The sequence below is a fragment of the Engystomops pustulosus genome, chromosome 5, assembly GCF_040894005.1.
Source record: "Engystomops pustulosus chromosome 5, aEngPut4.maternal, whole genome shotgun sequence".
In the NCBI taxonomy this organism is placed as follows: domain Eukaryota; kingdom Metazoa; phylum Chordata; class Amphibia; order Anura; family Leptodactylidae; genus Engystomops; species Engystomops pustulosus.
In genome coordinates, this window is record NC_092415.1 from 203,872,512 (window position 1) to 203,884,820 (window position 12,309).

General features: G+C 42.4%; 1 protein-coding gene across 2 annotated transcripts in view; it reads right to left on the minus strand.

Annotated features, from left to right (window-relative positions):
- Positions 1 to 12,309, minus strand: part of DGKB (diacylglycerol kinase beta) — a 366,542-nt gene that overhangs the window by 169,152 nt on the left and 185,081 nt on the right. For both annotated transcript variants that reach the window (XM_072154389.1, XM_072154390.1), the window contains exon 20: positions 5,036 to 5,100. In XM_072154389.1, the coding sequence (XP_072010490.1) occupies positions 5,036 to 5,100 (65 nt within the window). The remainder of the gene's footprint in view (positions 1 to 5,035; positions 5,101 to 12,309) is intronic.

Consider the following 12,309-nt stretch of genomic DNA (forward strand, 5'->3'; position numbering starts at 1 on the left):
TTTTTTACACTGTCTAGGGGTACTAGGCAGGGATGCCCCCTGTCCCCGTTGTTATTTGCATTCTATATAGAACCTCTGGCAATAAAACTTAGGGCAGACAGGGAGATAGAGGGGGGAGGAATAGCTGGACCCGAGGATAAGATAATGTTATACGCGGATGATGTCCTTCTATCTCTTAAAGATACAGAAATATCGGTCCCAAAAGCCCTGAAGGTCATCCAGGAATTCGGTAGATTCTCGGGCTTCCAGATTAACTCTCATAAGTCAATTCTGGTCCCGTTAGACGATGACCCCCATCCCAGTTATTTGCAGTTCGATCTGAAGGTCTCCTCCTTATGTGACTATCTTGGTTTGAAGATCACGGCCAAAGTAGATGATTATATCACTTTGAATCTTGTTCCTTTACTAACAAAAATAAAAAATAAGGTGAACACATGGAACACGTTGCCATTAAACCGAGCAGAGAGAGTTATACTTATTAAGAGCGTATTGCTCCCTCAATTATTATATGTATTATCTAACTCTCCTTGTTGGATAGGGAAGAGATGGTTTGGGTTCATCCGTGCGATTTTAAATAAACTACTCTGGGGGAGAAAAAGGGTGCGCATTAAACAAGAAACTTTAATGCTTAATAAGGAAAGGGGAGGTCTGTCGCTCCCTTCTTTTTATCACTATTTTCTGGCGGCTCAGACTCAATTTATCTTGGAAAACAGACAGTCCAACATATTTTATGCGATTATTTCACAGTTGGAACGAAGTTTTGATTCAATTCTGGCTCTATTGGAGTCAGGACAATTGAAACGCCTTAATGCTAAAAGATTCCCCCTGGCACGGTTATTGGAGTATACTTGGAGAGATCTTAGGAGTTTATTTGGTATTAAGGGAGGATTTGAGTTTACCCCTTTATGGGGCAACCTTAATTTTCCGGAGCTGGCTAAAATGGATGACGTCGGGTTCTGGGAAAGAAAGGGGATTAAGTCTCTGGAACAGTTGGAGGAAGATGGGACATTGCCCTCTTTTCAGGATTGGTGTCTTAGGGATACTTTGGAGGAAAGGGATTTTTTTAGGTACTGCCAAATTGCGCATGCATATAGGAAAGAATTACATCACGATAGGTTCACGAGACACTTAGGGAGTAAATTTATGGAATTATTAGAATTAGACGTATCACGATTGAATTTATTTTTTATTTATGGTCGACTTAGGTTTACTATAGACCAGAAGTTTAGCCATGTTACCCAATCGAAATGGTCAAACCAGGTCGGCTTTATCACGGCAGCACAATGGCGAGATATTTATAAGAATGTGGTTAGATCAACGATTAATTTAAATCACAGATGTACACAACTACACATACTATATAGAATTTATTATACACCAGATTTAATGTTTAAAATTGGCTTAATTAATAACTCTAATTGTAGGAGGTGTAATTGTTCCCAAGCTGATATCCTACATGTTTTATGGGCCTGCCCGAAGATCAACCGCTATTGGGAGGAGATATTCACGAGCATAGAGGCCCAGATACAATCGGCGATCCCGCGTGCTGCCACCTTTGGGGTTTTGGGCCTGCTCCCGATCCCTTTAGGGGATAGATTAAAAAGTGGTTTGGCATTGAAGACCATCTTCCTTGCAAGACTAGTGTTAGTTAAACACTGGTTGGATGAGAAGCCCCCAACAGTGAATGAATGGATTAATTTGGTCAAGCGTATAAAAACATACGAATGTGCATACGAGAAACGTTATAGGAAGGGCAACAAGCTTAAAGATATCTGGAATCAGTGGAGTCTATAGAGGTTTGCTCTATACTCCACGATATAATTAGTGGGTCCACTCAGCGTCTCCAGCATCGGTAGAGGGTGGGGAGGGAGGGGGGGTTTGGGGGGGGTTTATCCCTATGGAGAAATGGCATGCCTTGCGATAAGATGACGGCTCTTAATAGAAGGGAGCCTATGCATATATGGTTATTTGCAATATGACATGTAGTGATTTAAGTATAAAATATGTATTGATTCAATGTATTACGGATTTGGATACCGCAAAAAAATGTCATGTAGTATTTTGTCTTGTTTAAAAAGCAAATAAAAATTTAATAAAAAAAAAAAAAAATAATAATAATACTGCCCCCTATGTACAAGGATATAACTACTATAATACTGCCCCCTATGTACAGGAATATATCTACTATAATACTGCCCCCTATGTACAAGAATATAACTACTATAATACTGCTCCCTATGTACAAGAATATAACTACTATAATACTGCCCCCTATGTACAAGGATATAACTACTATAATACTGCCCCCTATGTACAGGAATATATCTACTATAATACTGCCCCCTATGTATAAGACTATAACTACTGTAATACTGCCCCCTATGTACAAGAATATAACTACTATAATACTGCCTCTATGTACAAGAATATAACTACTATAATACTGCCCCCTATGTACAAGAATATAACTACTATAATACTGCCCCCTATGTACAGGAATATAACTACTATAATACTGCCCCCTATGTACAGGAATATAACTACTATAATACTGCCCCTATGTACAAGAATATAACTACTATAATACTGCCCCCTATGTACAGGAATATAACTACTATAATACTGCTCCCTATGTACAAGAATATAACTACTATAATACTGCCCCCTATGTACAGGAATATATCTACTATAATACTGCCCCCTATGTACAGGAATATAACTACTATAATACTGCCCCCTATGTACAGGGATACAACTACTATAATACTGCCCCTATGTACAAGAATATCACTACTATAATACTGCCCCCTATGTACAGGAATATAACTACTATAATACTGCCCCCTATGTACAGGAATATAACTACTATAATACTGCCCCCTATGTACAAGAATATAACTACTATAATACTGCCCCCTATGTACAGGAATATAACTACTATAATACTGTCCCCTATGTACAAGAATATAACTACTATAATACTGCCCCCTATGTACAAGAATATAACTACTATAATACTGCCCCTATGTACAAGAATATAACTACTATAATACTGCCCCCTATGTACAAGAATATAACTACTATAATACTGCCCCCTATGTACAGGAATATAACTACTATAATACTGCCCCCTATGTACAGGAATATAACTACTATAATACTGCCCCCAGTACAAGAAAATAAATACTGTAATTTTGCATCATGATATATGGTCGTTGCTTACAATAATTGTTATATTTTCATTAGATCTGTACGTCTTGCTCTTCAATTATCGCGCCGTCTCTTCTGCGGTATTATACACTTTGCACGTTGTCACAGAAGTTTCACAGATTAAATGGCTTCTTCCTCTTTGCTTTCAAATAAATATTATACATTTTTTTCTTATTGATTTTGAATTAATTTCTCTCCGTGTTCTTATAGTTGTTTCATGTTGGCCTCCCGCTGGTTTTACACGTCCCCCCCCTGGGTGCAGGCCCGGCCCCGCTTCAGTGATTATACCCTGATTATTTATTCTCTAATTAGAAACAATGGGCGATAATTGTAAATTAAAAGAGAGAAATATATTAAAAACCTTTGAGTTCTATTCATCACTTTTATACAACTAGATTTTTTCTTTATTCTTCTGAATTCTCAAACTCGGATTTCACTTTTGGATAATATATTTTATCTAGAACTTTGCCAGTTTTGTGTTTTTTTTCATTAAAGGGAACCCGTCACCAGAGATCCCATTTTCAGAAAAGACGGACAGAAGCCCATCACACCTGCAGTGCAAATATTTCTCTTTGCTTTCTCTAGTCATTTGCATTACAATATAATTGTGTGTTTTAACTTACCTGCATCCTGACAGAATCCTCTGTGTAGTCTAAGGGGTTGGGCTTTGGTTTGGATGCATTTAAAAAAACAACACGTGACTCCTCAGCTCTCAGCCCCCACCTTTGTGCTCTGTGCTTTTTAAAATGCATCCAAACCAAAGCCCAACCCCTGGGAATACACAGAGGACTCTGTCAGGAAGCCAGGTAAGGTATAACACACAATTATATTGTCATGCAAATGCCTAGAAAAGGCAGCGATGCATATTTTCAATGCAGCTGAATGGGCTTCTGCAACCTGACTTTAGTGAACATGAGGTCCCTCGTGACAGGTTCCCTTTAAAGGGGTATTCTAGGCTGTGAATATTAATCAGTCTTTCTCAGTAGATGATATTCATAGTATGGAACAGGAAGCAGACAGCTCCATTTCCTGTGTGGTGGTGAGACCTGGTTACTGCAGCTACAATGAATTTGAATAGGAGATCAGCTGCAGTGACTTGATTTAGCCACCAAACAGAAAACGGAGCTGTCTGCTTCTTCTCCTATTATAAGTTGCTGAGAACAACCCCCAGTGAGGGTGCTGGATATGGGACCACAGCCTATTAATCCCCGGAGGTGTGATCTTATCACCTATCACATATCTCATTAGGACAAACCCTTTAAATAATTTATTAGGGACTCCAATGGTAGCCACGAAATAGCCAAAGAGTAAAACAAAAAAGGGACCTAAGGTCTTACAATAAACACAGCCTTTAAATATTGTGTCTGTCAATCATTTTTACTTCAGGCCGGGTATTTAAAGGGGTTTTATGGGGCTTTTAAAATTGGAATAAAGGATTTATTAATTATTATTATTGGTTTCTTTACCAAAAACAGTGACCACCCCTTTCCAAAAGTCTGAGCTGCAATACCCCATTCAACCTGTTGATCAGGGTGGAGCTGTTTTTGGAAGCAGCCATTGTTTTCTAGGCCTAAAAACAGAACTAAGGACATGAACTGAATTGTTGACCCTGGTATAGGAAATACAAGCCTACAAGCCTGCACCCCCTTCTGTGTGGACCAAAAATAAGTGTCGATATTTGCCTTAAAGGAAACGTGAGGTTGAAATATTGGAATGGATGGTGGTTGCAGTACAGTTTTTCTACCACCAGGTGTTGATGTAGAATAACTGCATATCAAGATGCTTCCCCCAACAAATGTTTCTGGGCCCTGAACAAGTCTCTTACCTGCTGTTGAACTTTTCTGGATGTTTTTCTCGCATCATGTGAAATCTGTGAGCAATGGACGCGTCCTGTTAAAAAAAATATATATATTATTATTATTATTATATATTACAAAGTAAATCTAATCATAATCCATTATGATTAACCAGCGACACTTACTCATAGAAGGGGGAAGTAAAGTCGGTAAGAACTTGGTAAGTAGTTGGGAATCGGCAATATATTTTTATAATGGCCAAGGGTCATACAAAGATCCATTCCTGTCACCACCAATCTCACATCATCATTTTTACTATGAGAACTGTCAATCTGTGGAATAGCCGAGCTCAGGCGCTGGTCACAGCAGGGACAGCAGAGAGCTCAGGAGCAGGTCACAGCAGGGACAGCAGAGAGCTCAGGCACTGGTCACAGCAGGGACGGCAGAGAGCTCAGGCGCAGGTCACAGCAGGGACAGCAGAGAGCTCAGGCGCTGGTCACAGCAGGGACAGCAGAGAGCTCAGGCGCTGGTCACAGCAGGGACAGCAGAGAGCTCAGGCGCTGCTCACAGCAGGGACAGCAGAGAGCTCAGGCGCTGGTCACAGCAGGGACAGCAGAGCTCAGGCGCTGGTCACAGCAGGGACAGCAGAGAGCTCAGGCGCTGGTCACAGCAGGGACAGCAGAGAGCTCAGGCGCAGGTCACAGCAGGGACAGCAGAGAGCTCAGGCGCTGGTCACAGCAGGGACAGCAGAGAGCTCAGGCGCTGGTCACAGCAGGGACAGCAGACAGCTCAGGCGCTGGTCACAGCAGGGACAGCAGAGAGCTTCAAGAAGGGTCTAGATGTCTTTTTACATCTAAATAACATTGATGGTTATGTTATATAGAATTGTTTCCCCTAAATTCCTTCCCTTCCTTGGTTGAACTTGATGGACAAGTGGCTTCTTTCAACCGTATAAACTATGATGATACTATGAATATATTTTTAGCCATATTTTTCCATTGGATAGCCATTAATAGCCACCGAACGTGTAATACCACATTTCCCCAGTAGTGGCCACTGTAGGAAAAATATTGAAAAATCAACTTCCCCCGAATCTCAAGGGTACAAAATGTTATCTGTGTGTTAGGAATATGAGATAATAGAAGGCAATGCAATCATAAATCCAAGCGTGGGGCTATTGCGAGGCAGCGCATGTTTTATGACTCCCATCCTCCTATGTTTTATGATGATACGTGGTCTGTCCAGACAGCACTCCGACCACCTGTGTCCAGCCGCAATCACCGCCATGGTCCTACCCTCCATTAGACCCTCTAATTACAATGGGGGCGGCCATTGTTATCCACTACTGAGGTGATACATTGTAACCCAAGACAAATAGCCTGAAAATCTCCATCCAGAAGCATCAGCGTCAATTGCAAACCGAAAATCCATATCGCTATTCCCCGCACGGCCATATCTTCCCAGACAAAGGAAGTTTTTCATTCATACATTATTCGTTATTAATACTCTTGTCTCCGAAACAGGAAGCGTTTTGCGCTGGAGATTTGTGAGCAAATTACATGGATTATTAAGGACATCTACTATGTGGATTTGGATTATTCACTGTGCTGGGGAGATGACATTGTTATTTTGATGCGAGTCTTGATGTACATTGTGTTGTGCGGCTGCGAAGCGTTCTGAGGATGCACGGGATGAGACTACCGTAAAAATATGTGAGATGTAAAATGTAGGAATATGTCAGAAAGAAACATAATCCTGTAGCGGTTTGTTGGCGGAAGACGATTCGGCGGCTGCAATGTGTTACGGTGTCAGCGATGAGATCTCCTGTACAGGAGTCTGTGGGTCTGTGTGCTGCCATATACTGCTCATACTGCTCCATTGTATACCGCATGTGCTGTTATATGAGAAAAGCCCCAAAATATAGTGGAATATGTCGGTATTTACCAAACTTGGGTACCACTGAGGTGCCACGTACCAGAATCAGTGTCTATATACTACTATATGGTTTTGTTCTTGACAACCATAAACTAATATAAATCCACCACAATTTGTAATCTATGTGTAAGTTCATAGTACTCAACTCTAGTTCATACTACGCAAACATTTTATTTCATCTAGAATCCAATAAAATAGAACATCCCTCCTCCCCTCTCACAGCATGTAGATTCACAGCATAGAGAAGCTGCAGCTTCATCTCCCTCCTCCCCTCTCACAGCATCCAGTTTCACAAACTGAGAAGTTGCAGCTGCATCTTCCTCCTCCCCTTTTACAACAATCAGTTCTACCAACGGACAGGTTGCAGCTTCATTTCCTCTCTCACAGCATGTCGGTTTACTAACACAATAAATCTGCAGCTGCATCTACCTCCCCCCTCTCACAGCATATACTTTTACAGCATAGAGAGGTTACAGAATGCACTTCCTTCTTTTCCTATCTCATGGCATGCAGTTTTACAACTTAACAAGTTGCAGCTGCATCTCCTTCCTCGTCTATTGCAGCATATGCTTTTGCAGCATACAGAAGTTGCAGCTGCACATCCCTCTTCACCTGTCTCATAATGTGCAGTTTCATAAACTCCCTCCTTCCCCCTAACAGTGTATAGTTTCAAAAACTAAGGTTGAAACAGCATGCAGTTTAACAAACACAAATAAAGATGCAGCTTCGTCTCCCTCCTCCCTCTCACAGCATGCACTTTAACAAACACAAAAAAGCTGCTGCTTCATCTCCCTCCTCCCTCTCACAGGATCCAGTTTAACAAACACAAAAAAGTTGCAGCTTCATCTCCCTCCTCCCTCTCACAGCATAAAGCTTCACAATGTAAAGACGTTGAAGCTGCACATTCCTCTTCTATCTTACAGTTTCGCAAATTGAGAAGTTGCAACTACATATAGAAGCCAAAAAGTTGCAGCTGCATCTCCCTTCTTCCCTTCCACAGTCTATCGTCTCATAAAACAATTACTTAATGCAGGTTCAAAAATGAAGGAATTGCAGCTGCATCTCCCTCCTCCTCTCTCACAGCAGGAGGTTCACAATCACAGCTGCCCATCCCTTCTCCCTTTCCCTACCATTTCATAGGAGTTTTCAGTATTCGGTAAGTTTGAGAACCCTTGAGGCTTGAACCGCACATAGCAAAACCCCTAATAAGATAAATTCCAAAGTTGCATTTTCTTGCACATCTACTCTACTTTGTCTTAATTCTGCCTCTCTCTACTTTATTTTGAAAAAGCAAAAAAATTAAAAAAATTCCAGCGACAACACGGCTCAAACTTTTGTCGCTACACAATAGTTAGATTTATGACTAGTATAGTGAAAATGATGTCATGCCCTTAGAATGGGGACCAGCTGGTGTGGCACGCCGCCTTTCAGAAGATAATGAAGTCCCACAGCTGCTGGTTCAATCAGCTGGAGCCATCGCTGAATACACGTTACCTACTAACTATCTGCTTCTCAGAATCCATTATAATGAGTCTAGTCTTTAACATGAAGAAATGTATCGTTTAGATAACAACATCAGTCATGTCAAGATAAAGAAACATCTGCAGCAGCCTTTAAACTTTACATATGGAAAAAGCCAACAAAAATTCCCCAGAAGAGGGAGAAAACAAAGTTTGGCGGAATATATGACCTATAAAAAAGTCATCGAAAAAGAAGAGGAACTTTCATAACTAACGATGAGTGGACCTGAAAAGTAAGGATTGGGTTTATGCTAAACAGTGCGGCTTCGAGTCCCTGAACTTCAACCATAAGTTCGGGTGCGGCGTTCAGCTCACAACCCCCGATGGTTACAGTCACGACCCGTTGGATTTAAAACCTTGGGGATATGGCGCCATGTGCTGCCATTGGCATCTACTTACTTTGCCAGCTGTATTTAAAGAGTAACACCACTGATCGGTGTCTGAACTGATCGCAGTTGTTACCAGTGGGGGTGCGTCTTTGGATTCATGCACTGAACAGATCTTTCAGGCTGAGCCTAAACGGGTGGGCTCATCTCTAATAATTCTAACTCTTTGCACCTGTCAGGATTCGGGATGTGTGGATCCACTGGCCGTTACCAGAGTCTAGGTGGCACCTGGTCTTCACCAGAGCCCGCTGCAAAGCGGGATGGTCTTGCTGTGGCCGGGTACCACCATACCTGAATTATAGTGAATTACAACCTATCTTATCATTGCCACGTCTTATCAGTAGACTTGGCATTGGGGGTGTCCTTTACATTCCTACCCAACCCCTCTCATTAGTGTTATTCACACTGTGGCATTACAAGCCTTGGGCACAGCTTAAAAGGGCTGGATGATCTTTGAGGAGAGGTCGACTCAAGATAGATTGTCAGGCTTTAGGGTAGTAAACCCCCTGGACCACCGCGGACAATGACACAAACTGACGCCTGGGACCGGAATCTAAGCGGCACCCGGTCTTCACCGGAGCCCACCGTAAAGCAGGATGGTCTTGCTGCGGCGTGATGCCACCAGGTCGTTCCACAGGTGCGACTAGCCTGGGGTGGCAGCCGAGGATGAGGTACCTTAGCAGGAGACAGTCTCGTGGTCAGGTCTAGACACAGGGGCAGGCGGCAGAGATGTAACATCAAGTCCAATCCCGGGTCAACAACAGGAGTTCCAGGCAGATGGGAACACAGGCACACGGGATATGGGCCGCGGAACCACCCGTGTCAGCACCATTTGATAGGTGGCACGATCACCGATTCCACCATTCCTGAGCAGTAAGCGCTCTTATTTTTGGAGCCCGATCTGGTAATTGGGGTTTTAACACTTTCAAGTGTGTGGAGAACACAGTCTGGTACCACCCACCAATTAGCGTATTTGGTAACAAATCTAACATAGCAGTGGCTATACATTACTTAGGAGATAAATATTCTCCTAACCACTGAATGTCCTACTATTATACAGTGTAATAAAGTAAAACCATGCCTTAGTCTACAATTATCATCATAGAAACTAATGGCATCACTCGGCTAGACCATCACTTTTTGGTTGTTGGGTGTAAGACTGCCAGAAAACTCACCATACCTGAATTATAGTGAATTACAACCTATCTTATCATTGCTAAGTCTTATCAGTAGACTTGGCATTGGGGGTGTCCTTTACATTCCTACCCAACCCCTCTCATTAGTGTTATTCACACTGTGGCATTACAAGCCTTGGGCACAGCTTTAAAGGGCTGGATGATCTTTGAGGAGAGGTCGACTCAAGATAGATTGTCAGGCTTTAGGGTAGTAAACCCCCTGGACCACCGCGGACAATGACACAAGCTGATGCCTGGGACCGGAATCTAAGCGGCACCTGGTCTTCACCGGAGCCCACCGTAAAGCAGGAGGGTCTTGCTGCGGCGTGATGCCACCAGGTCGTTCCACAGGTGGGACTTGTCCGTGGTGGCAGCCAAGGTCGAATACAGAAACAGCGGGCAATCTCGTGGTCAGAAACAGGCAGATGGTCAATACAGACGGCAAGGATGCAAGGTCGGGAATGGAGCAGGAGGTCAGGGCTGGCAGCAAAGGTACGAAGTCAGGTTCAGGTCCGAGGTCAGAATGGGAGATCGGAATACAGAGGACACGCAGGGAAAGCTTTCTCATAGGCTTGGAGCGCTAAGATCCCGCGGGGGTTGCTGGGAGAGGCTGACTTTTAAGGAAAAGCCAGAAGTGGCCAGCTCCAATCAGCGGTGCGCCGGCCCTTTAAATCTGCGAGTACAGGCGCAGGCTGGCCAGCTGAGATGGGAGAAGGAACACGGAGAGGTGAGTGAGCAAGGGATCGGACACCACCACGGAGAGGGACACGAGTGTGCCTGCGATCCGATACACGGATCGCAGGGACACCCGTGACATACATGTGACTCATGGACTGGATTATAACTAGTGCACTGTTTTTTCAGAGAATGTTTTATAAAGGGACAATATTCTGTTACTCATTGAAAGCCTCTACAACCACTAAGTTAGCTGCCTCATGTTGATCTTCATAACCAGTAAACGTATTGCCTTATGTTAAAATGGTCCTTTAACCATCAAGATTTTCTTCAGTAATGACCATTTTAACAACTGTGTCCAACTGTTTTAATACCGCACTCTTGGTTGTGACCATTAAAACCATTCACCGTATCAAATATCTTTACAAGGATCTACAACACTATTAAATGAGGTTATGGGACTTCCAACGTGTGAAGAACATCCTTGATGTCCTTCCTTGGTCTTCAAAGATTCCCCCATTCACGCATATTTTCCCAATTGGCTGAGATATCTACATGGTCAAGGTAGAGCGTTATTAGGGAAGACCATCGCAAACTCAACCCAAGGCAATTAGGGAATCACCCAGATCGCGGGGAATAGAATTAGAGATGGGATTGAAGCAGTTAAGTCCTCGTAGAGTATCCGAGAAGAGGAGCGTTCACTGTAGGCCGAGGTCTGCATGACACAGACGGTTACAGAGATGCTATTAATGAATTTCTATTAATGTTTAATAATGCAGAGTGATTAAGACATTATCTCCTTTTTATTATCCTATATTCCTTCACGGGACGAATCCCTTCTCCGCGCCATATTTCATTACGAACAAATGTAAAAACCTACATTTTCTCATTTATATTAGATACGATAATAATTACACAAGATTACAGGACATTTCCTACAATGTGCTTCTTCTTGTTCAATACTTTTACCGTGACGGCTCCGTCTTATAATTCTTTTTGGCTCCAATTACATTACAATATATTATATAGAGCTAAAATTGGTCTGTAGTCGGCTGAAGCAACCTGTGGCTCGCCAGCGGATGGGGACCTACACGACGTGAGCTTAGAACCTTAGTTATCTACCTGTATAGAAAAGATACATTGTAACTTCTGGGCCCTAATGCTAAATCTATAAACATAATGGGCTACTCGTATCAAGATAGGGTCTGTAGGTTTGTTCTTAAGTTGAATTTGTATGTAAGTCGGAACTGTATATTTTATAATTGTAGCCCCAGCAAGAATTTTTTGGGTTTCTGTGACAATTGGATTTTAAAAATGTTGGGCTGTCATAAGAACAATAAAGATTCATTACAGAGGCCTTTAAAAACTGTTATAGCTGTTTAATGTAGGCTAGGGCTAAAGTACAGTAAATTACCAATATCCAGAGGTCCGTTTGTAACTAGGGGTCGTATGTAAGTCGGGTGTTCTTAAGTAGGGGAGTTCTGAAATCCTTAGCTACATCCCTTATTTCACAATAGGGAACATTAGAAGTGAAATATTCCTTAAAGGAACCTGTAAGGTGATCTCTAATGCCCTCCAATCTTGGAGAAGGTTATGTATATGATAGAATATG